The following is a 26,162-nucleotide window of genomic DNA, read 5'->3' on the forward strand; positions in this document are numbered from 1 at the left end:
CAAGTGTAGTTGCACTGATTTCAGCCGAGCAGTTTCAGGTGGTCGTGCGACACACTTATAAATATATAGGGTCAATATCTAACGTAATAAAACCATAACAACAAAAATAAAACACTATATAATTGAATTAAAATAAAATTAATCACCATGGTCTCTCATTTTATTTATTTATTTTTTACTATTATTATTTATTATTATTTTTTTTTACTTTTGTTAATCATGTACACGTATGCTTATGAAACATAACTACCGCGCCGATAGCTCCAGTCGTGTGTAGTATAATGTCGCGTGCGTTCTTCTTAAAAAAAACTCCGGTTCATACACAGTCATAAAGCTAAACTCCCAAGTAAAACAAATATTTTTTTATTTTATTTCCCGTATTTTACTATCTTTTATCTTACTACTTTGGCTTATAAATACATTTGTTATTTGTATCTTTGGCTAAACTTTTGGCTGTTCTTAAGTCCACGTGTAAATTTTGGATTTACATTTACACTTGTTAAGTTAAATTCTAAAAGTTGACCAATCTAACCAATTGCAAGCAATCCAGTTTCCAAACTTATTTTTAAAAAATGGTCAACCCATTCACCAGAAGAATGAGCTGAAACGGTCTCGTGTGGCATTAGTAAAACTGCGTACTAACGCCGTGTGCTATCACGGTAAAATCCGGGAACTACAGCCGACTAGACAAGACAGTCTAAATTTACATACACCTTTTGGCTCGGCATAAACTTTTCAGCATCCAAAAAAGCATACGCCTTTGGTAACCAAAAACTCTAACATTATCAATTATTAAATTTGCACTTCACCTTTGGGTATTCACCAAACCACACCCATTTTACTCTAAAACGCATACACCATTTGGCAAACTAAATCATACAGGTCTCCCGCCTTCTGGGTCCGACTAGTTGTCCTTGATTCTTTTCCATCCTACTTGGCATTTTCCTCCTTTACATGGTCCATTTTCAAATTTCATTTTTACTATTTACTACTTAATTGCTAACATTTCAGCTATTCACAGTTTACTAGTATATATTACCCTTTTCCCCTTTTTTAAACTTATTATTTCTTTTTTTTTTTTGTTAAAATAAAATTCAAATAGCAAAATTATTTAAAGCCCACCAAATTGGACCGTCCGTGCGAGACCCGACAGGGTAGTCAAGGACGTTAAAAAAACCCCTTAGTCTAGAAGCGCCTTCACTCTTCACGTTGACGTACTCCCAAAGAGAGTGGGGAAACGCTCTCGGACCCACATGGGGTCTGGGAGTAGGCCAGAGCGTCAACAGAGCAGCCTAGCCGCTAGTAGGACATACTCTGGCTGAGTTCTTCGGTCGGGTATCCCGGTCTGGGCTCCGCTACCTCCAACTACTAACAGACATTTACTAACAGAATTCCCGTAAGAGACGGTCGTGCGAGATCCGTAAGGATAGTCAAGACCGTAAAAACCCCCAATCATCAAGAAGCGCCTAAAAGGTGGGAGTGTATTATTATGACATAAAGTCCCGACTTGAAATAACATACAAGATAAAACGAGAGTAGACGATTGAATCTTTGAATAAAGTAAAATAAGGCATAAAATTATTATTTTCTTATTTTTCTGCTACCAACCTGGGGTTAATATACTAAGTTTTATTAATCCCGTTTGACCTTCAAAAAATGACCCGACATATCTGTATTTTAAGGTCAGAGGAAATTCGGACTAGATGTCGAAAGTGTTAGCTTTTCATTTTTGAACTCCTCAATTTAAGCATGGAGTTAAATATAGATAAATGCTATATATAAATCCTTGATTTAAGTGACTTGTCCTTGGCGATATCCGTCGGCATTTTGAGTCCATTGGCGGAACCTGAAGGCTTTTTTTTTGCAGTTTTTTTTTAAATTAATTTATTTAAATTTTGTTTGAAACATAGTAACTAAGAAATTCATAAATTCAGTGGCGGATCCAGGGGGCCCGGGGGACCGTCCCCTTAGGAAATTGAATTTTTTAAAAACTGTTGAAAAGTTGGGCATGCCCCAAAACCCCCTGGCAAATTCGGATCACTTCGTGATCCTCACCGGTGATCCTGTCAAGAAATACCCCTTTAACTAAAGCTCTGGATCCGCCACTGAAATTTTACTTATTTGCACCTGAATAAGGAATCTTTAAGATAACATTCAAAACAAAGCCAAAGTTGGTTAAATTTATCTACACACTTATTTTCACAGCAGTCATTTTCTCTAAATTATACATATTCTTCAGCTTCTTTTTAAGGACTGATAAAAACTAATTGTAATTCAAAATATTTTGTACAATAAATGTAATGTTTTAAAGTTCAATAAACTAATGAATACCATAAAAATGTCTGCACTCGGCAAGTTGTGTCAATTTATCAGAATTATCAATAAGAAAATGGATTCATTCATTTAGCCATTTACTCACTACCCTGATTTTATCCTCTTTTTATATGCTACTTTGTATTTATCTCTCGTACTTTTTTTTTGTTAGCTTGTCATTTATATTTCGTGCAAACTTTGTTCTCCACTGTATTTATCTTTCTTACTTTTTTGTCTGTTGGCTATTTGTACTCCAATCTTTGTTCCTCAACAGCTGTATATTAATATTGTAAAATATGCATGTTTATCTGTATACCAATGTTTCTACATAGGTTTAGCAGAAATAAAGTATATATATCCATAGCACTGATCCATAGTAATACATTGTTCTGTGGATCACCACTGCAAACATGATTTAGAATTCCCGGTACGAAATTTACTTTAGTGAAAGGGATGCTGACACCATGTTCTAGAAACCATACATCAATTTCCTCTATATAATTTTGTACATGTTTATGCACATAAAGGATTTTTATAGCATTTAACTCCTTGTGCACATGTTCAATTGTTTCATTTTCATTTTTACAAAGAACTTTCAATTTTCATGTGTAAAAGTGACATTAAATGGCAAATAATGCCCTAGCATTCCCTTTTTCTCATGAATCTCGCTGGTACCCCTCCTTTTCAAAGTGTCTGGATCCGTCTCTTGTCATGTTGGGGAAGAGCGACCAAACAAACCAGTCAAATGCGTATTTTAAAATGTGACTGAGACTGAAACCATTGAATACAAGACAAAACTATCTTCATGGAAAAAACTATATTTTCAGCATTGTAGACTTCAATCGGTTCTTGGCGTATTTTGTCTTTAGGTAGTAAGACTTGGGTGAAGGGGAGGTAATAGTGTAGATTTTCAACAAAACTGTTTCGCAGGGATATTGCAGTTCATTATTTCTATACACGCCAGACTGTTTTAGTATATTGTTATGCTTTGATTTGGATATACAGAACTCGAATTCAAACGTTATTATTTTTTTTCGATATAGGCGGGCAGATATTTCATTCTTAAGAAATGCTGATTTCTGTCACGTTGTGTATACTTTTGTTCATTTCCTTGGTTTTGTGCATAGACATCACTCAGCGAGATGGTCATGGGAAACCATTTGGTTTTGGACGGCCGTTTCAGTTAATTGAAGAACTTGACACTTTTCCAGATCCGAAAACATTCTATGAAAATTACATAGTAGCATACAAGCCTGTCAAGATTAGAAATGGTGCCAAGGTCTCTAAGGCTTTTACAAAGTGGACTGATGATTATTTTCTTACATTAAATGAACCAAAGGACCATACTGTTTCAGTTGAGACCATGAAAAAGGAAGACAGGAGACAAAATGTAGAAAACATGCCATTTGTAGAATTTGTTAAACAATACAACACCACTGGAATTTATATGGTCAACCCTGTACCATATTTCATTAGGTAATGTTTTTGATTTCACATGATGTGTCAGCAGGTGTTTCATGAAATTGTTAATGTGTTACATATATTGGATATTGTAGGATATGAATAATTAAGTTAAACAAAATATCTATTCCAAAAGATTTTGATGTATTTAAAGTTCTGGATATTTTGATCTCTAGTTTTCCTGAGAAAATGGAGTTCTTTAAGATAACTAATCTTATGACATGTGGAAATACAAAATGTTTTACTCATCAAATCTATCAAAGTGAACCTGTTTTTAACATGGCGGTCGGATGAGAATTTTTCTTTCGCAAGTGCAATAATTTTATTTATTTTGCAGCAGCAAGCAAAATTACTTTTTTTTTATTTGAAAATCTGCCTTGTTACATAATGGGGGAATTTTTTTTTTCAATGAATAAGTAACTTGAAAAAAAAATGTACCTTTGTAGCACTTCGCCATACCTTACAATTTTTAAACCTTAAGGGGATCAAAGTTGCCAGATGACTCCTTGTTAAGAGTTATTTCGCTTGAAAGGCAAAAAATTATGTTTTTAGCAGTTTTCAGTCAATATCTTGAAAACTTATGGATGAAATGAAAATTTTAGTTGATAAGTCCTATTAAAGTCTTCTTGTGTCAAAATTATCGGACAGCTCCTTGTTGTCTTTGAAAGACAAATATTTAACCAGGTGAGCCATTCAGGCACCTGGGAGCCTCTTGTTTAAAAAAGTCTCAAGGTTTACTAAAAGGTAGATGGTCAATATCATACATGTATTGCATTTACTGATATAGGCTCTGAAGCTTTGGAGCCTTTAGAACATGGCATTATTGGTTTATATGATGAAAATTAATGCAGTTAAATTAAAAAAAAAATGCTTTAAAGTGAAAGCTCAGACTTTTCTTATATAGTGCAATTTTATATTAGTTGTACACAGTTACGTAACCCAGCATGCCCACTTGTTTTTGCATCTAGGTGTTCATGCACCCTTGACCTTTGAATTTTGAGATATGTAGGGTTTTTAAGGGTACAAATTACCTGACATACTCAGACTAATATTTCACTTATGATGTAATAACATGTTATTCTTGAATGTTGACACAATTAATCTTCCATTCCAGAATAATGCCTTACATGAATGGGCATGCTGTAACCAATGTGGTCTACACTGATTTAAAAAAGGATGGCCCTTCAAATTACAGTAAAATGTATGTTTTAGATTAAAACTATGTCAGAATGTACCATTTTACTACATTATACATATGTGAACAGTAGTTAATTTGACATAGTTACAATTGTATATGTATTTGTTTTTTTTTGTAGAGATGATATTACCCTGCCCTGCTCTTTACAGTGCGAAGATGTTACCAAGTCATTACTTGTAGAAAATGTAGGTAGAGTAATACATAGGTATAAATGAAATATGAAACTGCAATGTACAGTTGAGATAAGCAAACTTTGAAGAATGTGGTCATGCTTGTATTACCAGTGATTTTGATATTTAATTTTTTTTCAAAACTTTGCCACCTTTGTACATGTTCATTCCATACATAGAAAAAAATATCACAATTTTGGTAGGAAAAATAATTACTGGAAAAATATTGATGTTTATAGGTTACAGACCACCAATTCAACCAATGAGCATTTGGAACGTACGCAAAAATAGTCCTACGCAGAAATTACCCCTGTTCCTCATAGTGCTGTGAAAAAAGTTCTCATCTCATTTAAAAAATTTAAACAGTTTCTGAAAGGAAAAACATTTCTGTACATTTTATAGGTGCATTTTGCTTCTTGTGATGTGAAGCGTAATCTCCATAATGATTTCTAAATATACCCCTATCTTGTGAAAACACTGGGATTTCCCATGCTATTTATAGACACTTCACTTCCGGTGACCAGTACTGCACTGCAAGTCTGCTAACCCCACATGCCATTCTGAGGATTGTGAGCTGACATATGTAGAATCATGCTGATATATAGTCCTCTGCAGGTTAAAGTTAAGGTAAAGTCCAGAGAAGCCATTGAATATTGTGAAATTAGCATAGAAGCCTATGGGAAGTGGAATTAGTGGTTTTTAGCCTTAAGCTGAGGCCATGGCAAAATGATAAGTTTCTTGGAATAGCTTTAAACTACTTGAAGATCTTGTAAACTTTGCTATGAGAGGAATACACTACAAAAATCCTTCAAAATATGCAATTTTTTAAGTTATAGGTCCAAATTATGGGAAATTGGTCTTTTTGGCTGAATTTTATGTCCTATCTTGTGAAAAGTGTAGAAAACTTAGTAAAAATATCAAATATTTAACTTTGAGGGCTATATTTACTTAAATATGGTGGTAATCAGCACTTGAAATCAAGTTTTGTGTAAATTTGAGCAAAAATTTGATTAGAAATGAGGAAAAACTCACTTTCATTACTGCGGTTAAGGACATATAAGCATTTCCCTATGGCAACATGGAAAATGCATTTTTGAGTACTTTTTTTGCTTTAGGTGCCCTTAACTTGCCATGTTTTATTGTGAAAACACTGTATTTACAAATTTAAAGCCAAAGATATCACCTTTTGCGAAAATTTAAAGATTTAGGGTTTTTGACATGTGATCAAGAAAAAGGGGGAGGCATGTCAGACATAAATTTTTAAAAATAGACCAATTTTTCAGAAAATGACTACTTTTAAAGGCTATCTCTTTATAAATATTGTTAAAAAACAAGTTGTGATTGATTTTTTTTATTTGAAAAGTCAGAAAAAGTTCTTTGCAAATATTTAATGCATTTAAGTATGGTAGAATATTGTCACTTTTTTGCTCGCGCAACTTGGTTACCCTATATTTAAAAATCAAATATTTAAAAAAGTGCTTGTCACATTTCACTGAAACTTTGCAAATGCATTCAGTATGTGTATAGGAAGATACTTGTATAGTTATATATTTTTTCTAAGACAGAAAGTGACTCTTTAGGTTACAGACCACCAATTCAACCAATGAGCATTTGGAACGTACGCAAAAATAGTCCTACGCAGAAATTACCCCTGTTCCTCATAGTGCTGTGAAAAAAGTTCTCATCTCATTTAAAAAATTTAAACAGTTTCTGGAAGGAAAAACATTTCTGTACATTTTATAGGTGCATTTTGCTTCTTGTGATGTGAAGCGTAATCTCCATAATGATTTCTAAATATACCCCTATCTTGTGAAAACACTGGGATTTCCCATGCTATTTATAGACACTTCACTTCCGGTGACCAGTACTGCACTGCAAGTCTGCTAACCCCACATGCCATTCTGAGGTTTGTGAGCTTGCATATGTAGAATCATGCTGATATATAGTCCTCTGCAGGTTAAAGTTAAGGTAAGTCCAGAGAAGCCATTGAATATTGTGAAATTAGCATAGAAGCCTATGGGAAGTGGAATTAGTGGTTTTTAGCCTATAAACAATTGTTTAAAGGCTTTAAAAGTAAGGAAAATTTAATCTTTTGATTTTGATATAATAGTAATGAGAAATAATGGTAGCACCTTCCTCCCACCATTATGGTTTTCAGAGATGAAAATGAATCTGCCTTGATATGACCTTATATATATTTTTATTCTAGATTATGTGGTTTAGTAGTGGAGGAACTAAGTCTGTTGTTCACACTGATTCCGTTGACAATTTCAATTGTTTGTATCGTGGAGATAAAACGTTTGTTATGGTTGACCCAACGAAATATGGAGACAAGGTAAAATTACCCAGGAACCATTAAGAATTCATGCATTGCAGGGGTTCAAATTAGCATTGGTCTGAGATCTTGTATCAACAATGTCTGATGCAGGACCTTCGAAAGATCCTTTACTAAGGTCCTGGACCTACATATATGTACCATATCCTCTTATTGAGGACCTTTAAATTTTTAGATAGGATGTAAAAAGGTCTAGAACCCCTTTTCACAAAAAATTGTAAGAGTAAAATTAGTCGTAAGTTGTGACGTCACAATTGTTTTATCTATTATGACATTATAACTTACGACTGATTTGACGCTTAAGATTTTTTGTGAAATGGACCGCAGGACCTTTCACTCTTGAAAGTGAATTTGAACCCTTGTGCAGTATATCAAATAAAGTGTTCTATGAATTTGAAACATTAAAACTTTCCTTGGGAAGGTAAAATTGCCACACCTACTATGTGGGGTTTTCTGTCCATTGATGAATTTTTAAAATCACTTTCCAAACGTGAACTCTTTACATTATAAAACTACTGTCACGAAGCTTGACACAATGGAAAAAACAACAACAAATTAAACTTTCATAGTTGTAAATGATTTCATATGTACAAATGTCACTACAAAATTTTAAAGAAAATTAGGTAGCACAAAAGTTTTCATGATCCTATACAAAAAAGTAGAAAACTCAGATGACTCACCCCCTGTCCTTATCCTTTGTCAATGTCAATTGTTTTCTGAATTGTGGCATCTACCATCTGGCAGAGTTGAATCAATTATCAATTAATCTATAACTCATTATCTAATTAACATGCTCTGTCAATTGATAATGTTTGTGTGTTACCTGTCTATAGGGCAATTACAAAAGAGGTAAATCTGCCAGGTGACAATTAACAGGTGTCTCAACATCAAAAGAATTATTGTAGGCTTTAGGGTTTTATTAATAATCCACCTGACAAGGATGAAAATAATTCCAGGGATTAACTAGACTCTTTAACCCTAGTGCACTCAGCTTGAGTTAGTGATAAAGGAAATAGCAGTGCATCCATACATTCAGAACAAGTGCTTTTAAACTGTATTTTGAATTAATGATTTTTGTATTGATCTCTATAATGAATTTTCAAAGATTTGATGGTGTTCATCACCAATTGTGATATTTAAAAAGAAATTTATGCCTGTAATGCTGTAAATAATAGTTTTTGTTCAAGTTAATATTTCTCTGTCTATGATAGGTTTCGTTTGGATATCTGAGGTTTAAGGACTTGGGTCTACCAGGGTTAAAAGATTATATGCATATCTTGCTGTTTGCTTAGTTTATTTTATTAACCAAACAAAATTGTAATAGGAGGGACTATTTTTTGTTCTTTTCTAACAATATACGTTACATTGAATGTTTTGTAGTCCTACAATTTCTAATTGATGAACTACATTGATTTTCTAGCTATAAAGTATCCTATTTTTTGTAATAAGAATGAACAATAAGAAACAATTAGTCTTAAAAATCACTAGATATGTTATTGAGGCCAAGAAATAAGATATATTTGTTTAAATTTGGGTTGGCCTATCCACACTAGCCCATTTTATTGGATTTTTTTTAAAATAAAATGCTGCTTAACTAATATTTTTTAGTTGAGCTTTTTTTAAGGAAAGAAATCCTCCTAAAAGTTCTTTAAAATATATTTAATATAATGAAATGATTTTACCAACCTATCTACCCTATTTTTTCATACAATGTAACCTTAAACAGACATTTTTTTTCTTGGCCTGATATAAGTTCTGATTCAGTATTGTTTGTTGCTTAAGTATAAGTCTCCATAAGAAACAGGCAGTATGTATGTATTTGACAGTGTAATTTGACTATTTGTACCAACTGAATCAAGTAATAAAGACAAGATTAATTATTTTGGTATAATTCTGTCAAAACCCTCTATTTTCTAACAACTTAATGAAAATTCATTCAGTTTTTGATTTGGTTTAGCAATTAAGGAAACTTAGTATAATTTAACCCCTTACTCATCAATTTAATTTGTATTGTTTAACCTTTATAATTTGTTATATAATATCATCTTTCCTGCTATTTTTTTTGGTTTTTGATTTATTAAAATACCTTATGTTGCCGGTTTATGTCTTGAAATTCCCTTCTGTTTCTAACTCTACTCTAATGTAATTCATTCAATTCATCTTTTATAACCTGTAAACTATTCAGCTCAATGATATTCTATTATTTCTGCAAATGAAATTAAGATCTAGTCTTCAAAACTGAACTGAAGATTTGAGGGACTCCTTTTTGGATTTTAGGGAATGAAGTTCTTGCAGTAATGTGTCAAGAAGCATTTAATATGCTAAGCACGTTCCATTTAATAAAATTATCAGTCAAAGTTTCAATCTTATCATCAGTATTTTATGATTAATAAGCAGGAAGTGAAGAGCAGTGATTTTAACCGTTAAATAGGCAGGAACATTCAAATTGATAAAAAGTGTCCAGTTTTGGAAATCTTACATTGATCAAGAAAATTATTTTCTTAGATTCAGATTTCAGATTCTTTTATTCTCTAAACACCATTACAGTACAGAGAAGACAATACAGTTAATACATAAATATTCAGCGCATGACAATTGTGGAAACTATAATAAGATAACAGAAAAAAAAGATTAAGTAAATAACATTTTAACACATTTTGACAAATTTCAGATAGTGGCATTGTAGAGGACTAACCTTGAGAAACATTTTTAAAATCAATTTCGATGAGTTTAACAAATTTACATAGGTTTCGTAATTCATGCTTGTTTTTTGTCTGAAACAGATCTTTAAATTTTAGAACATTCACTCGCTCTAAATATCTTTTGTTTAAAAATTGCTTCCTCGTGTCCGAAAAATGGAGACATTGGAAAATGACATGGAACTCATCTCCATGTTCTCCATTATTACATAAGGTACATAAACTTGAGTTATCAAAGTTTTGCCAAGTTGCTGTTTCGCTTGGTAGTCTATGGTTGCCTACTCTGAATCTACAAAGAGTAATAGCATCCTTTTCGTGTAAAATATCTAAATAGTTTTCGAATTCAAATTTTTCTTTAATCAATTTATAACAAAAGCATTTATGCGAGTTTTCTACGTCGGATCTCCATGTTTGTTGAAACTGGTCTTTTAATTGCAGACTAATAGATTTTGTAAACCACTCTGAATGAAAACCTTCCGCAAACTGAATGTGCCAAATGTTCCCAAACCCACAATTATCTAGAGTGTTTTTAATCATGTTAACCCATGGAGATTCAAATATGTTTTGAATATATAGTTCATACATATATCTATAAAGTACATTTGAAAGTTTACTGGATTTGCCATTTACGAGTCTAGACCAATATCCCATCATACGAGACTTAATTTGAACAGCTAAAGGGTAAGCACCGAGCTCACCATATATCATAACATTTGGCGTGCTCCTCTTTAAGTTAAGCAATAGCTTACAGAATTTCAAATGAACCCTCTCAATAATGTCTAAGTTAGTATGGCCCCATATCTCGCAACCATATAAAAGAATAGGTTTTACTATCTTGTCAAATAAGTCATATTGGTCTCGTATTGACAGATTATGTAGTCTACCCTTCTTAAGAACATCATACATAGCTATGGTAGCCTTTTTAACATTCATCTTTTTCGCTGATGTTAAACTGCCTGATCTTGAAAATAATTGACCGAGGTATGAAAATTCTTTAACAATTTCAATCGCATTACCGTTATATGAAAAATGTGTATTTCTAGGTATGCGACCTGAAGAAAAAATGACTACTTTTGTTTTATTAGTATTAACATACAGTTTCCATTGAGTACAATATTCATAAAATTTATCAATTTGAAACTGTAAATCTTCTTTTGTCTCTGCTAATAACACTGTGTCATCAGCATATAAAAGTAAAAATAGTTTGATAAATATGTTGAGTTGATCACCTATCTCATCAGATAGGCTGTTCAACCCCCTAACATCAGTCTCTACGAAGAATTGTTCTAAATCATTTAAAAATAAGGCAAATAAGAAAGGAGATAAATTTTCTCCCTGTCTAACACCAATATTACATTCAAAGTATTCAGACATACTACCATTGTATAAAATTCTCGACTTAATACTACTATACATGTTGAAAATAATATTATACATTTTACCATTTATATTGTTTAGTAACATTTTATTCCAGAGACCAAGACGCCAAACTTTATCGAAAGCTTTTTCAAAATCAATAAACAAACAAAATAATTTCTTCCTCTTATATTGTCTTATCAGATCAATAAGGGAATTCAGAACAAATAAATTATCTATCGTTGAGTATCCTGGTCGAAACCCTCCCTGATTTTCACATATCAGGTTCACTTCTTCTGAAAATTTGTTCAATCTATAGTTTAAGACAGAGGTAAACAATTTTCCAAAACAGCTTATAATAGTAATAGGCCTAAAATTCTTTGGATCGAATTGGTCTCCTTTGTTCTTATAGATTGGTATAATATTACCAAGAAGCCACTCATCGGGAACAATGCCACTATCAAAAATGATATTAAATAATCTAACATATACATTAGGCATGATAAAGAATGAATATTTCAAATATTCATTTACAATATTGTCATTTTTCAAGCGTTTTATAGCTTGTTCAATTTCTTCATAAGAAATAGTATGATTAATTTGTTCATTTACAACATCTACCTCGGGTAGATCAAAATCATCATTGTGTGGATTCATGTTAAGGGTTTTGAAAAAATCAAATAAACTTTCTATTTGAATATCTGGTGACTTTTTCTTTTTATAACCATTTATAATTTTCCAATACTCCTTTGGGTTTTTAGTTTTCAAATTATTTAATTTCCTTTTTAACTGCTGCCTGTATAATTTTATATTAACATCCAAAGTGGATTTGTATTCTTTTTCTAGTTGCTTTGTTTGATTCTTCAAAGCCTCTGTTTTCATACTTCTAAATTGACGTTTTGAACGTTTATAACGCCTTCGAGCTAATTTACAATCAGCATTGAACCACGGTTTATCATTTTTCTTCTTTTTATTTTGCTTATTAGAAGGAATATATGTTCCAAAGGTATTTTCGGCAGCATCTGTCAGAATTTCACCAACTTTCTGAACGAGCCCATTTATAATATTTTTGTCAATATTGTTCATGTTGACATTTTCTATTTCTTGCAAAATAATATTAATATTTTGAGTATTTAAATAATTTTGAAAGTTGCCAGCTTTTTCATTATCCCATCTCTTAGTTTTCTTGATCAGTGATACGTTTTCTTGCTCCATTTCATTTGGTTTACTAATACATTTCAAAACAAGATGGATAGGATTATGAACATCAGACAATAACTTACTAAAATCTAAAATTGAAAACTCATTTATAATGCTAAAAAATACTGGAGAGCAAACAACAAAATCTACAACACTAGTTCCTTTACTAGTAAAATTTCCAACATTTTTATCATCTCCAGCTCTACCGTTAACTATAAATAATGAGTTGTTTCTACAGAACTCTAGTAGGGAGTTACCAAAATTATTCCTTATTTTGTCACAATTAGTTCTATCTAATGGTACATTCAATTCGTTCAGAATTTCTGAACCATTAGTTTGACTTTCTAACATGCCTGAGAACTCGTCATAAACAATTTCATTATAGTCGTTAGCTTCTGCAACCCTTGAGTTGAAGTCGCCCATAAGGCAAATATATTCGTAATCGTTGCTGAAACGTAAATATTCATTTTCAACTTCATTGTATGGACTACCAACACAGTATGCCGAGTTTTCAGGCGGTATGTATATAATTCCACATAAAATTGCATCGTTTAGTTTCAAAATGCCCTTCTTAATTTTAAACCACAATACATATTTATTATCAGATTCAATATATTCAATGTATTTTTCAATTGTTTTCTTGAAAGCCAAAATAATACCCCCAGAACGTACCCTTCTGAAAATAAATCTATTTTTCATAATAACATTAAAATTTTCTAAATCAATAACAGTTTTATCGTCTGTTTTAGTTTCAACAAGACACAAAATATTATATTTATCAATCAGTTCAGTAAATTCTGGGTACTGACTTCTTCTTATTAATCCGCAAACATTCAATGTTAAGATATTCAAACTATTGTCATTTGTAAAACCGTTACGATCAGATGATTTATCGGTCAGGTTTATATGTCTCTCAAGGTCGTCTTCCTATGTTTCTCTATCGGGAGTAGAACTCACTTGTGTTCGTTTTCTTTCTTGTCTATTGTAGCGGGGCTCTACACGATTACCGGTAGGATAGTCTGCTGGGACAACAAGTTTGTTGTTAACATATAGTTTGTCTCGTTTTAAAACGACTTTAGACTTTTTCTTTTTCTCCTCCTTCATGATTGGATACAGTTTTTTCCTACGGTCTTCTATCTCGTTTGGAAATTGTTCATTAACGCTGAAATGTTTCCCTTTCAAAAACTTTCCTGCCTTTTTTACCGCTTCAAGATCTCGCCAATATATGAATCTTGCTACAATAGGGCATTGTGGGCTATTGTAGGTATCCGACTTCTTGCCAAAGCGATGGACATTCCCTAATTCAACATGCTGTGTTATGTTCATTTCCTGTGCTAAGAATTGTCGGAGTTTAGCCTCACAGTCTTCTTCGGGTTGTTCAAGTAGTCCTGTGAAAATCAGGTTATATTTCATTTGCCTACATTGAAGATCCATAAGTTTTTCTTTCAGGGCGTTGTTGTCTGCCGAGAGTAAATCAAGTTTTTCTTTGACCGTCTGATATTCATCTTCTTGATCAATTTTATCGGCTCTTAAATCTCTGACAGCTTTGTTGAGGTCCTCGGTTTTTGTTTTCATTTCATCAAATAAGTTCCCAGTCCCTTCTGTGTTAGCTTCTAATTCTGAAATTCTATCTTTTATATCTTTGATGTCATGTTCGGCAGTGATCACTCTCGAAGTCAGAGACGTCAGTTTATCACTCATATCTTTTAAAGTTGAAGTGTTCTGATTCGTGTTTTTTTCAATGGTTGACAATTTTGTGTCCATACGGCCATGCACTGCAAGTAAGTTACCGAGGACTGCTTCAATACCACCGCTTTCATTTACTTGATTATCTCCATATAAAACATTCCTAGTCTCGTTTAGAATTTGTGAAGTTGCCTTCTGTTCAGTCTTTTTCCGATTTGCCATTTTAGTCAAGGTACTCCTCGAGAACCTCAAAATTTTGTCCAATTCAAAGTTTAAAATGTCAAAATCTAGGACGTATGGATAGGGCCATCAGGTGTTGCAATTACATGAAATCAGCTGGACTCCCATAAATTGAAGTAGGGCGGAGGACGAAACGCATCAAACAGGTCCCATACACCTGAAAATAAAAGTACATACGCATAAAGAACAATATTAAATTCCATATTTTATGTTGCTATGATAAACAGTGTCGTCCATCTTGTCATGCGCAAACCTCAGTTCACAACGAAAATTAGTTCCATTTGAGTATTATTACAGTGTAGGATAATACTCTGTGGAAATACTTTTGAATGTGACTGCTAATTAACTTTTGGATAGGTTTAAAAAATTGGGAAAATTGTGAGATTTCATTACATGTACAATTGTTTACACATGCACTTTATGTAATATTGTCAATGTATATTTTTTCTGTAACTGTTTGTAGTAAAGTAACAAAATTTGAAAATGTGTGTGAAGTTGGATACTGTTTAACTATCGATTGCAGTTTTTACATCAGAAATCAGAAGAATTGATTGACATTCTGTTTTTACATATTAGGAAAAACATTTCTAAATAATTTCGGAAATGCAAATGTATGATTATACATGTAGTTATATTTTACATTATGTTTGTTCATTCTACAATATTCACAAGAATCAAAACCCCTCAGTGCTACCAGCACTTTGTTTCTTTCTTGTGATTTATAATGCAGAGTCATAAAAGATTTGGTCTAATTAACTTTCCTGGATATTTGCAGTCATGCACACAGTAGTACTGATAATACATTGCCCTTATTTACTTACCCTTATTGCCATACATTTTTTTCAAGGCCAGCTCTCTTCATTAATTATACACATGCACTTCTTTTAACAAATGCATGAACTTTATTCTGAAGCAGTGTTAAAGAATGATTTCATTATAAGTTAATAAATGCTTCAACACAGCATACCTGTTTAGTCAATGATCGAAGTACTGAGTTAATCTCACAACCAATTGGTATGGTATTTAGCAAAATGTAAAAACAAGAAGTTGGCAAGTTAGAATGCTTGATATCTAATTTTTTGAAATAATCTAAACTACACAACATACTTCAGAAACTTTAACATACAGAAAATAGTTAAAATTGATTGGAAAAGGAAAAATCAATTCAGACTACATGTATTATCATCAAAGGTCTCTATAGGTCCTTACATTGTTGCACTGCAATATGATTCTCATAATTACAAGTTGTATTGATTCTAGTGATATTTACCAGTTATTCAAGTAATTAAATAACAAAGATGATGACAGAGTAATCAAGGGAACCAAGATTATAGCGGTAATCAAAAGAATGTAATCCAGGGACAAAGACCAGACATGGAAAACAGACATACAGAACAAAGAACATAAAGTAACTAAAATCATACATACAAAGTAACAAAAGTGAATGAGCAACTCGGACTCCACTAAAAACTTGGAGCATGGACCAGGTGCACCGGTAGGGTAAGCGTCCTCTGCCCTCTAGAAACACCCGCCTATAGACAAATAGTCTATATCATATGCTTATCAAGTAGATATTGGTTTTTAATTTTTTAGGCCTGGCTTTATTTTCTTTTTTCTTTTTCTTTTATTGTGGATTTGTGTATTGAATTGTATAAAGGAGTAATGTTTTATAACTGTTAGTATTTACATCCTCCCCTTAAATGTTTCTCCAGTTGGACTTGCAATACAATTCATTGTAATGGCTTGAAATTTAATGTTTAGGTTTATGGTGAAAGATCATACCATTATATTGCAATTATTGTCTAAATGAGGCATCTACATGTTGTAAACCATACATTAAAACTTTGGAATAATTTTTGAAATAATTTGAAACTTTTTTTTTAATTATTTTTTATTTCTTTTTAAGTATAGTCAGGGTTTTACAAAGACTCATACATCACCACCTGACTAAAGTGTAACAGAGTCTTCACAAGAGATCAAATTTAATACAAAAAAGACTATACAAAATATCATATATACTCACCATCACTTTCACTTTCATCTTTCATTCAATTCAAGAACTTTATTATTAATAATTTACTGCACTGTACACATTTAAATTCAACTAAATGAATAAAATTTCACAATATGTTCATTTGACTTGTTTGTATATAAATATAATTGTAAAAGGTTAAGAAAAAAAATACTATATACTTAGGTTATAACAGGGAAAATGATGTCAATAGGAGCCCATAATTGTTTCCGCCTTGTAATTTTTCTGGCCTATATTTAATTCAATTTCATATAAGCTTCTAATTTTATGTTTCAACCCTAATAAGTTTGGAAGTCTCTCCTCAAATTTGCATTTAAATATATAGTTCTTTGTAACAGTCAATAGAAGATTCAATAAAAGTCCTCCTTGGGGATCACCCAAAAGGAAAACATCTTTTTTTCCAAATCAAGCCTGTGAAAAATCTTTGCAGACATTGATAAACATTTTGCAAAAAATTAAAGGTGATTGCGCAATCAAAAAATAAATGTCCAACTGTTTTGTTGTCATTGTTACAAAAAGAACTTACACCATGTGAATTTTGTACAAAAATACATTTGTAGGAACAACACTTTATAAAAATTTATATTGGAAATTATTCAAATAAGCATTTCTACTACACTTCTTATTGAGTACAAATAGTTTGTTCCATTCTGGGATTTCAACATTAAGTTCATTTTCCCACTTATAAAACTTTCCATTTGGGAGATAACTTTGCTGTTGAATAAGTTGTGTATAAAAAAATTTTACTTTCTTGCAATGAACAACTCTATCTACGAATTCATCACATGGCCTAAAATTTTCTAGATTGATATCTTTAACTTCTCTTATACATTTTTTAACATCAGAAGGTATAGAGCTAATTAAAGTTCTGGCTATTTATCTTTTCTTTGATGTCTTGGAAAGAAAGAAAATTGTTTCTTGATGCATTCATAATGTTACAAATGTATTTAATATTGGCATTCTCCCATCTCATGTAGTAAGGTATATCTTCTACTGATACATACATGTAGTAAGGTGTATCCTCTACTGATACATACATGTAGTAAGGTGTATCCTCTACTGATACATACATGTAGTAAGGTATATCCTCTACTGATACATACATGTAGTAAGGTATATCCTCTACTGATACATACATGTAGTTAGGTATATCCTCTACTGATACATACATGTAGTTAGGTATATCCTCTACTGATACATACATGCAGTAAGGTATATCTTCTACTGATACATACATGCAGTAAGGTATATCTTGTACTGATACATACATGTAGTAAGGTGTATCCTCTACTGATACATACATGTAGTAAGGTATATCCTCTACTGATACATACATGTAGTAAGGTATATCCTCTACTGATACATACATGTAGTAAGGTATATCTTCTACTGATACATAGTTCAAAATATCAATTGATAAACATTGTTTAATATCATCAGGTTTAAGAGTTGGTTTTGAAAAACTTAAAGCACAAATCACATCTCTCCAAAAAGGGTTTTTGATATGATATTTAACCTTCAAGAAGATTCTCTGTATTAAGAGAAAAAACTCGTAAAACACCAATATGTATAAGTGATAAATTCAATAATTGCTGCCAATCCCCATTTCCATGAAGGAAAACCCTTCTCACCCATCCCACTTTTAGATAAGTCATAAAAGGTGGCAGATGTATCATTCACAATCCTCCATATGGTATGTCTGCTATAAGAGTTTTGTGCTTAATTTTTTCTGTTTTTCCATCCCACAAAAAACCATTAAACAGTTTATCTAAATCATTTATAAAATTCTGATTAATATCAGGTAGAGTGGTTAATATATGAATTGATTTAGACAAGGCCAAACCTTTAACCACAGTAATCTTTCCTTGAAGAGTAAGCTTCCTGTGTAGCCAGCTTTTTAATATTCTAGAAATTTCCAGCACTTTTTTCTTAAAATTTGAATTGACCATAGAGGTCAGATCAACTGAAAAGTCAATACCTAAATATCTAAAATTTGAAATTGACCAATCAAGCTGCTCATCTGGGCATAAAATATCCTTTGAGTATTTCTTACTTCCATCCCACAGTACCTTGGTTTTATTACTATTCATTTTCAAACCAGAGGCTCCACGAAAGTCTCTAAAACATGAGAGTGTTTCTCTCAGAGATGATTCTTTCCCATCTACCAATAAAAACATATCGCCTGCATATTGACTTACAATAGGCTCACCCCTTTTAAAGGTAACCCCTTTAATATGAGGGTTATTTTTAAGCTTAATAGCAAGTAATTCTACTCCCAATTATTAAAAAGATAGGGAGACAGTGGATCACCTTGGTGACAGCCTCTACCTAAATTGAAAGAAGATAAGTGTCCATTGTTTATCACACAGCTCTTAGATCCATTATACAATGTATCAAATCATTTGAAACTTGGTATCAAGTAGTATCAGTTGCGATTGAAGATGTGGACACATCTCTTCTGGTTCATTTATAATTTTGGTTGGATTTGATTTTTTGAATTGTGACTTTAGTAAATATGTTGGCTTTTGAAGTATGGAATACTGCTGTCTATCTGTGTGTTTGTCTGTCTGTCCATCCTCCCTTTACTTTATTGCTAGTTTTCCCTGGCATATTTATTCTTGTTAAAGCAAATTAAAACTTCAAGATATGTATAACCTAAAGACCTTGTGTACACTGAAGATTAAGTTGTATGTAAACTGTGCTATTAAACCAACAGTTTTGTTGTGATCTACTTAAAAATTATATTGTGAAGAGTTGAAAATGAAACTATTGTATCATATTATTACATTTTGTACATAGTTTCATACATTTTCAGGTAGACATAGACCATCCAGAAGGTTCATATTCAGGAATAGATGTAGACTAGTAAGTATCATTCTCTCATTTCTCTTAAATAGAATTCTTCATGTCAATTCCAGGTACTACATATTTTGGAAGAAATAAAAATCTTTTTATTGGAGATTAATATTAGCTAGTACGAGAATTTCTTTCCATCCAGCTGTAACTTAGTAGTCAGTGCCCTGATTTATCAGACGTGTAATAATCATTTCTTCATTTTTTTATTGTCTCTATTTTCAGTATGGACTACACCAAGTATCCAGATTTAGCTGATGTGGAGTACTATCATGTGAACCTGACTGCTGGAGACTGTTTGTATCTGCCATATAAATGGTAAATGTACCTTTTTTTATTGTTGTCTTTGATGTAATTTTGCCACAGATGATTGAATTAATGATTACTTGATGATAATGATAATTGAGTATTGCTTTCAGTGCAGCATTGCCTTGTATTCACGGTAATATTTGCTTCAGAAATGTTTTGAAAAAGGAGGTAATGTAATTATTGCCATCTCCTAAGTATAATTTACTTTGTTCATAAAATTTGATTCTAAGTTGTCTATATAAAGTAATTTGCGTCAGGCATTTTTTGTAGATGCAATTTAAAGGGGAGATAATTCTGATTTTTGTTGTTGCATCAACTCAAACTTTTAACACTTTATATTTACTGATAAAACTTATTGATACTTGTGAGTTGGTGATCAATAATAATTCATGCATTATACTGTATTTGGGTAATGCTCTCAAACCCATATAAGGTCTTAAAGTAGGTCAGAGCATCAAAAAGCAGCCCAGCTGCTAGTAGGATGCACTCTGACTAAGCTCTACTGTCAGGTATCCCAAAGGCTGGGTTCTGCCACCTCCAACTACTATATTAACAAATTTCCCATTGGGGGGGGGGTGGGGGGGGTAATGTGAGATCCACAATGATAGGCAAGACAAAACCCCATATAAGAAGTATTGATTCACAACATACTTGTATATTCACATAGGATACATCAAGTAAGGTCTTTCAAGAGTAACATAGCAGTAAATATTTGGTGGGACCATTTTAAAAACAAAGAAGTTGACTGGAGCAATTGCAATGCAGAATGTGACCCCAATTTGACCTTTATGAAAATAAAGTTTAATGGATTTGATACTACAATGGATAATATAGAACACATCAAGTATGTAAGCTTTTCTTGACAATATCCTAAGTTGTGTGTAAAAGAGGCCAACAAACATGCAAAAAATGAACACACTTTAACATTAATGCAATTTATAATTTACCTCAGTCTTATTTTAAAGCTATTCGTGTATTATTTTTATCCACATTTTTCCTTTATCCCTGAATTAGTTTACCAATAAATAAAAAAGCTCTCATTAATGTAACTCACAAACAAGTTATTAAAAAATCAAAAACAAGAGGCAGACATCTATAATGTGCAATGTAAATCAGTAGAAGAATGCTAGTCTGTCAAAATAATCATTTGTTCTACATGTACATGTAATATTTTTGCCAACACAACACATTGTCTTGGTTTTAGGATATTTTAGTAAGTATTTTTTAATCGTTAATCATTCTGATTATAGAGACCATATAGTAGGATTATTGAGGAATCCAAAACAGTTAGATGTGGCAAAGTTCATTCATTCAATTATTGGTGTAAGTATTTTACTGTGTTAAGAGTGGATATAGGACCTAGGAGCTCTCCTTACTGAAAACAACTGGACAATTGGAATATAGTTAAATCCCAATCCCTTTGTAATGTTGACATGGTGACATTGTTCATCTTCTTGTGACAATTGTACTGTGTAATTTCTTGTAAATGTATTTATTGTTTGTGGTGTTTTAATTTTCAGTATTTCCATGATGTCCATATATGGCCTTGAAATAGTATTGAAAAATATATTTTAACAATATAAAACAGAATTTTTTTCAAAACCATCAACATTAGAACATTTTATATGTTCATTTCAAAGAATCTAGGCAAATTCTTCTTCTTTTGATTTTGTATATATAACATGAAAGATTAGTACACAAGGGAGCTAAATTAGGTCATGATTTATGTCATGAATTGGTTGGTAATTTGAACTGAATTAATGGTTTACCAATATCATGGAAAAAAGGGCTTTAAAACAAGCTTTTAACGTTTTCTAACACCATTGAGTGAAGCTAAAACTGGGATATACTGACCTAAATGTGATATCCATTTTTCAATTATAGAAATGCTGGTGTCCGTCCGTGCAAATGTCCGTGCGTACAAAACTTGTGGATGCAACTCCTCAGAAACGGCTGAACGGAATTTGACCAAATTTTGTAGGATTGTTTGTCACCATATGTAGTTGATCATACTAAACTGCTATTTTGATTCGACAGTTTTTATGGGAGTTTTGGGACTTTGTTCATTTTTCACATTATTCGCAATAGGAACATATTGTTGACGCAACTCCTCAGAAACCGCTGAATGGAATTTGACCAAATTTTGTAGGGTTGTTTGTCACCATATGTACTTCATTATACTCAACTGCTGTTATGATTCATCAATTTTTATGGGAGTTATGGGACTTTGTTCATTTTTCACGTTCTTTTTTTGCTGATTTTTTGTTGTTGTATGAAGAATTCTTAACCTAACTTAATTTGATTCATTAAGATACATTTACCTTGAATCACCACATGGACTTATGAAAGCACATAAGTTTTGAAACTGCTATTTATACAAGTGTATATATTTAAACATTTGTAATTCAACTCTCTACAGCGGCGGGGGACATATGGCTACGCATAGCATTCTTGTTTGAAAAGAATTTGTATTTAATATATATACCATGTGTCCTACACCAGCATCTGTCCTCCCTACTGTAAATGCATGTATTTTTGTAGTATTTTGTTGTGTGTATTTTCTTGTAATATAAATATTTCCATTTTAGAGAGATGTTGAATACTTGAAACAAGAAGGAAGATATAATGATGCTACTACATTACTGGTAGAGGTAAGTTCTTGTTTGAGGTGTTAGCAATATAATGATGGTACTTGTATTACTATTAGAGATAAGTCCTCATGTGAGAAGTTGGAGATGCAATGAAGTCTTCACATAGGGTGATGGAGATGTAATGAAGTCCTCATGTGAGCAGTTGGAGATGTAATGAAGCCCTCACATGATAAGTTGGAGATGTAATGAAGCCCACATGTGAGGAGTTGGAGATGCAGTGAAGTCCTTATGTGAGGAGTTGGAGTTATAATGATACTACATACTTTACTTGTTTAGGTACATCCTTGTATTACATCATAAACTTGAGCAACGGTTCGGAAAATTTGACAGCCGATGTTGGTCATTTTGTCAAACTCCAGCAGAAGTTTGTGTTGGTCTTTTACATGCTCAGATCAAGAATAAACTTAAAAAAAACTTTTTTGTAGTTATGTAAAGATAAATTTTGGAATTTGTGTTATTTCATTAATACTATGTCTGTTACAAAATATCTGAATGAGTTCGGTTTTGACCACACGTTGACATTACTTGAGATGTCATTTGTTGAATTGAAAAAATTATAAAATTGTCATAATACTTTAACAGCAATACTTTAAGCTAATCAGATTTGCATATGATAAAACAAATTTCCAAATGAGTTTATGTTTTTCTTAATGCTGTAACTTTTATTTTAGTTGTTTACCATATTAGATACTGATAAGGACTCTATATTGACAGTAGAAGAGGCCAGTTTAGCTCCTGATGAGGTATCAATACATTTACTTTGAGAAAACATTTTAGGCCAACAAAAAAAAATGTTTCTAAGACTTAGTGGCGGATCCAGAGGTGGGGTGCAGGGGATTGGCACCCCTTCTTTATGTAAAAAAAAAATTGTCATTTTCATGTGTAAAATTGACAAAAAAAGACAAATAATGTCATATCTATCAGAAAATTATTACTGTAAGTGTCTGAGATAAATAAGATGATTTTTATTGGAAAGAGTGAATACCAAAATATGATCACGAGTGCTTTAGAACACCAAGATGTAACAAGTGCATGAAACTTGTTCGATGCACGAGCTAAATGTCCCAACTGTTCTTGACACTCGTAATTATAATATGTTTATTCATTAAATACAGTTCTTTATCCTCTTTATTGTATTGATTTTTTCAACAATTTATTGTTTTATTGATATTTAAATTTGAAATTTGGATCATTGAATTGATTGGTGACAACTGATGAAGTTAATGTTACAAGAGGAAAGTGGTGTGACATTTCAGGAGGAGAAGGTCAGATAGTGAAAATACAGATTTTATTTGCCATAAGAATGATAAAGTAAATTGCATAGGGAACATTTGATAATTGACTGCTATCTTTATAATAATTCCCTACTGTCTTTTGATAGATTTTTACTATTTTGATTGTAGGCATGGACTGAATCAAGGGAAATAATGATGGAACTAACCCATATCATTGAAGGAACACCACCTGATGATGAAGGTCAACACGATGAATTGTAGAGGAAAGAAGTCTTAAGAGTTTAGACTGTGATTTTATTTTTGTGCAATAATGAATTTGTAGGGTTAAGAGAACTAAAGAAAGTTTAGTCATGACTTATCAATAAAAAAAAAAATTAATTAGATTTGAAATTACTTTTGATTTAAAAAAAAATGAATAAATAAAAATATTAAAAAAAACGTACTCTTACTAAAGGGGTTAGTCGTGCCAATATGACTAAGGGGGTTAATAAGTTTTCCTTGCCTTTTGTTTACTGAATAACCTTACTCTTTAGCCAAACTGGCATATAAAATAGTTCTCTAACTTAGTGGAACCTTGTTTAGGGATGGATTATTTCATACCCTCGGAAGTCTCAGATTTCCCTATCATGCACTCACACAGGTATTAGATTCTTAATATCTTGATCGTTTGATGTATATGATACAGGGCAAATTGGAATCCAGTAGGATCCAGAATCCTCCTAGGGCAAATTTGAATTCTCCTAGACAAATTGGAATTCCAGTTTGCCCTTGATTTTAACCAGTGCAAAATAGAATTTTAATTTGTCTTACGAGAAATTTGAATTCCAACTTGCACCAGGGATCTTACTGGCTTAAAATTTTAAAATATCAAAGATAAAGATATAAAGTATTTTAAGGATATCAAGATCATCAACAATTTCAAATCTGTTCATAAAATATCTTCAAAATATGATATTTTAAAAAACTATTACTCAGAGGATGACCGCGTTGACTGATCAACTGTTAGTCTGTTTGTTTCCCAGGATTAAATGCAGTTGACTCTTTAAGTCATTACATGAAATAATGCGCATTCAAGCAAGTCAGGAAAATCTGTCCATTTACTAAGACTGCAAGCCTGCATCTGTTTGTGGCTTTAACAGAAATATCTAACCTTAAAATGCTCATGCTGAAGGTCCAAAAGCATTTTCCCCACAAAATGTCACAAACAAAACATAAAAAAATGTTGTAATAAATGAAATGTCAATGATGATATTTTATTGTTGAAGTTTCTCATAATAAAATTTTGTAGGTTGATGTTATAAATTATAGTTCATTGAATAAAATTAATTCAAATTTTAGTTTCATTGAATATGGTATATCCAACTACATTCAACATTTTCATAAATCGTAAGCTGTTTTTATTTTCAAAATGTCCAGTAATAACCGGAATCCTCCTGACCATTAAATCTAGTGTGATTTCAAGTCCTACTAAACTTTAGTAGGATCTGGAATCATCCTAGGTAGTAGGTAAGGTAGTATTTTTTTGTACTTATTTCTTTTACCAACAATGATGGTTGGCTTATGCATTCTTTGGCTGTTGGTAACATAAAACATGAAAATAATATTAAGAAGTCTTTTATCTGTGGCAGCTTAAGTAGGCCTCCAATATGAAATATGAATTCTGATTAACTTTTCCTGTTGAATATGATATTTTAAATACTCTTAAGATTTATAATAGTTAGATATTGTGCTATTGTATGTTATTTCTAAGTCGAAATGGTAGCTCTACCATCACCAAAACCACAGATTTAGGTTTATTTGAGGGTGGTTTTTCTATGAAGGTATGGTCACGTAACTTGGTATGTACATTTATGTATGTTAGAATATCTAGATTTCATTGATTCATTTATTGATATCTTTTATTTCTCTTTTTAGAGATGTCTTTTAAGCAGTACAGGAATTAATTAATACTTGAATAAACAATAAAAAAGAGAAAAAATGATAATAAAGAAAATACTGTTTTCTATGCACCGTGTTGATGATTTTACTTAGTTATGTTGCTATATAGCACACCATGCTCTTTAGTAGAGAGCAAAATATTTTGTTTTATGTAAGTGAATGAGTGTTGAGTAAATTTGTCATAATGAAGGAAGGTATTTAGATTTTTACTGAGCATTATGCAGAAAAAGTATTCTTCATCATGTTGATGGAGTTTGACATACTCCATCAATATGATGAGGAATTTCATAATTCTCACTTTACTGGTAGATCCCACCACAAATGTCTTAAGAAAAATGTTTTAATATAATATTCACTTAAATGACTGAATTAAATTGATTTCCTGCACCCAAGTCACATTAATTACTGCATATTTATTTGTGCTGCTAATTTTATTAGATATCATTTAAAGTTACGGACAAGTGGGCTAAAAAGTTTATTTATAGA

At 31.9% G+C, this 26,162-nt stretch overlaps 1 protein-coding gene across 1 annotated transcript; it reads left to right on the forward strand.

Moving 5' to 3' along the window:
* The first annotated feature begins 3,198 nt into the window (after positions 1-3,198).
* Positions 3,199-25,716, forward strand: LOC148614864 (tRNA wybutosine-synthesizing protein 5-like). The gene is made up of 10 exons (XM_088589324.1): positions 3,199-3,789; positions 5,091-5,157; positions 7,352-7,477; positions 19,506-19,555; positions 19,769-19,861; positions 20,520-20,696; positions 21,103-21,175; positions 22,441-22,503; positions 23,175-23,246; positions 23,907-25,716. The coding sequence occupies exons 1-10, from the start codon at positions 3,383-3,385 to the stop codon at positions 23,997-23,999; spliced, it is 1,221 nt and encodes a 406-aa protein (XP_088445450.1). The 5' UTR covers positions 3,199-3,382; the 3' UTR covers positions 24,000-25,716.
* The last annotated feature ends 446 nt before the right edge of the window (positions 25,717-26,162 follow it).

Source organism: Perna viridis, chromosome 6 (assembly GCF_037379345.1).
Source record: "Perna viridis isolate PV_CMFRI_1.1 ecotype Kerala chromosome 6, ASM3737934v1, whole genome shotgun sequence".
In the NCBI taxonomy this organism is placed as follows: Eukaryota; Metazoa; Mollusca; class Bivalvia; order Mytilida; family Mytilidae; genus Perna; species Perna viridis.

What these genes read in the sequence shown, in the direction of transcription:
- LOC148614864 (XM_088589324.1), top strand. Translation starts at nt 3,383, where the DNA reads ATGCTGATTTCTGTCACGTTGTGTATACTTTTGTTCATTTCCTTGGTT. An exon ending in TCAGGAATAGATGTAGACTA is followed by an intron (nt 19,556 to 19,768) that starts GTAAGTATCATT and finishes CTCTATTTTCAG; the next exon opens with TATGGACTACACCAAGTATC. An exon ending in CCAGTTTAGCTCCTGATGAG is followed by an intron (nt 23,247 to 23,906) that starts GTATCAATACAT and finishes TTTTGATTGTAG; the next exon opens with GCATGGACTGAATCAAGGGA.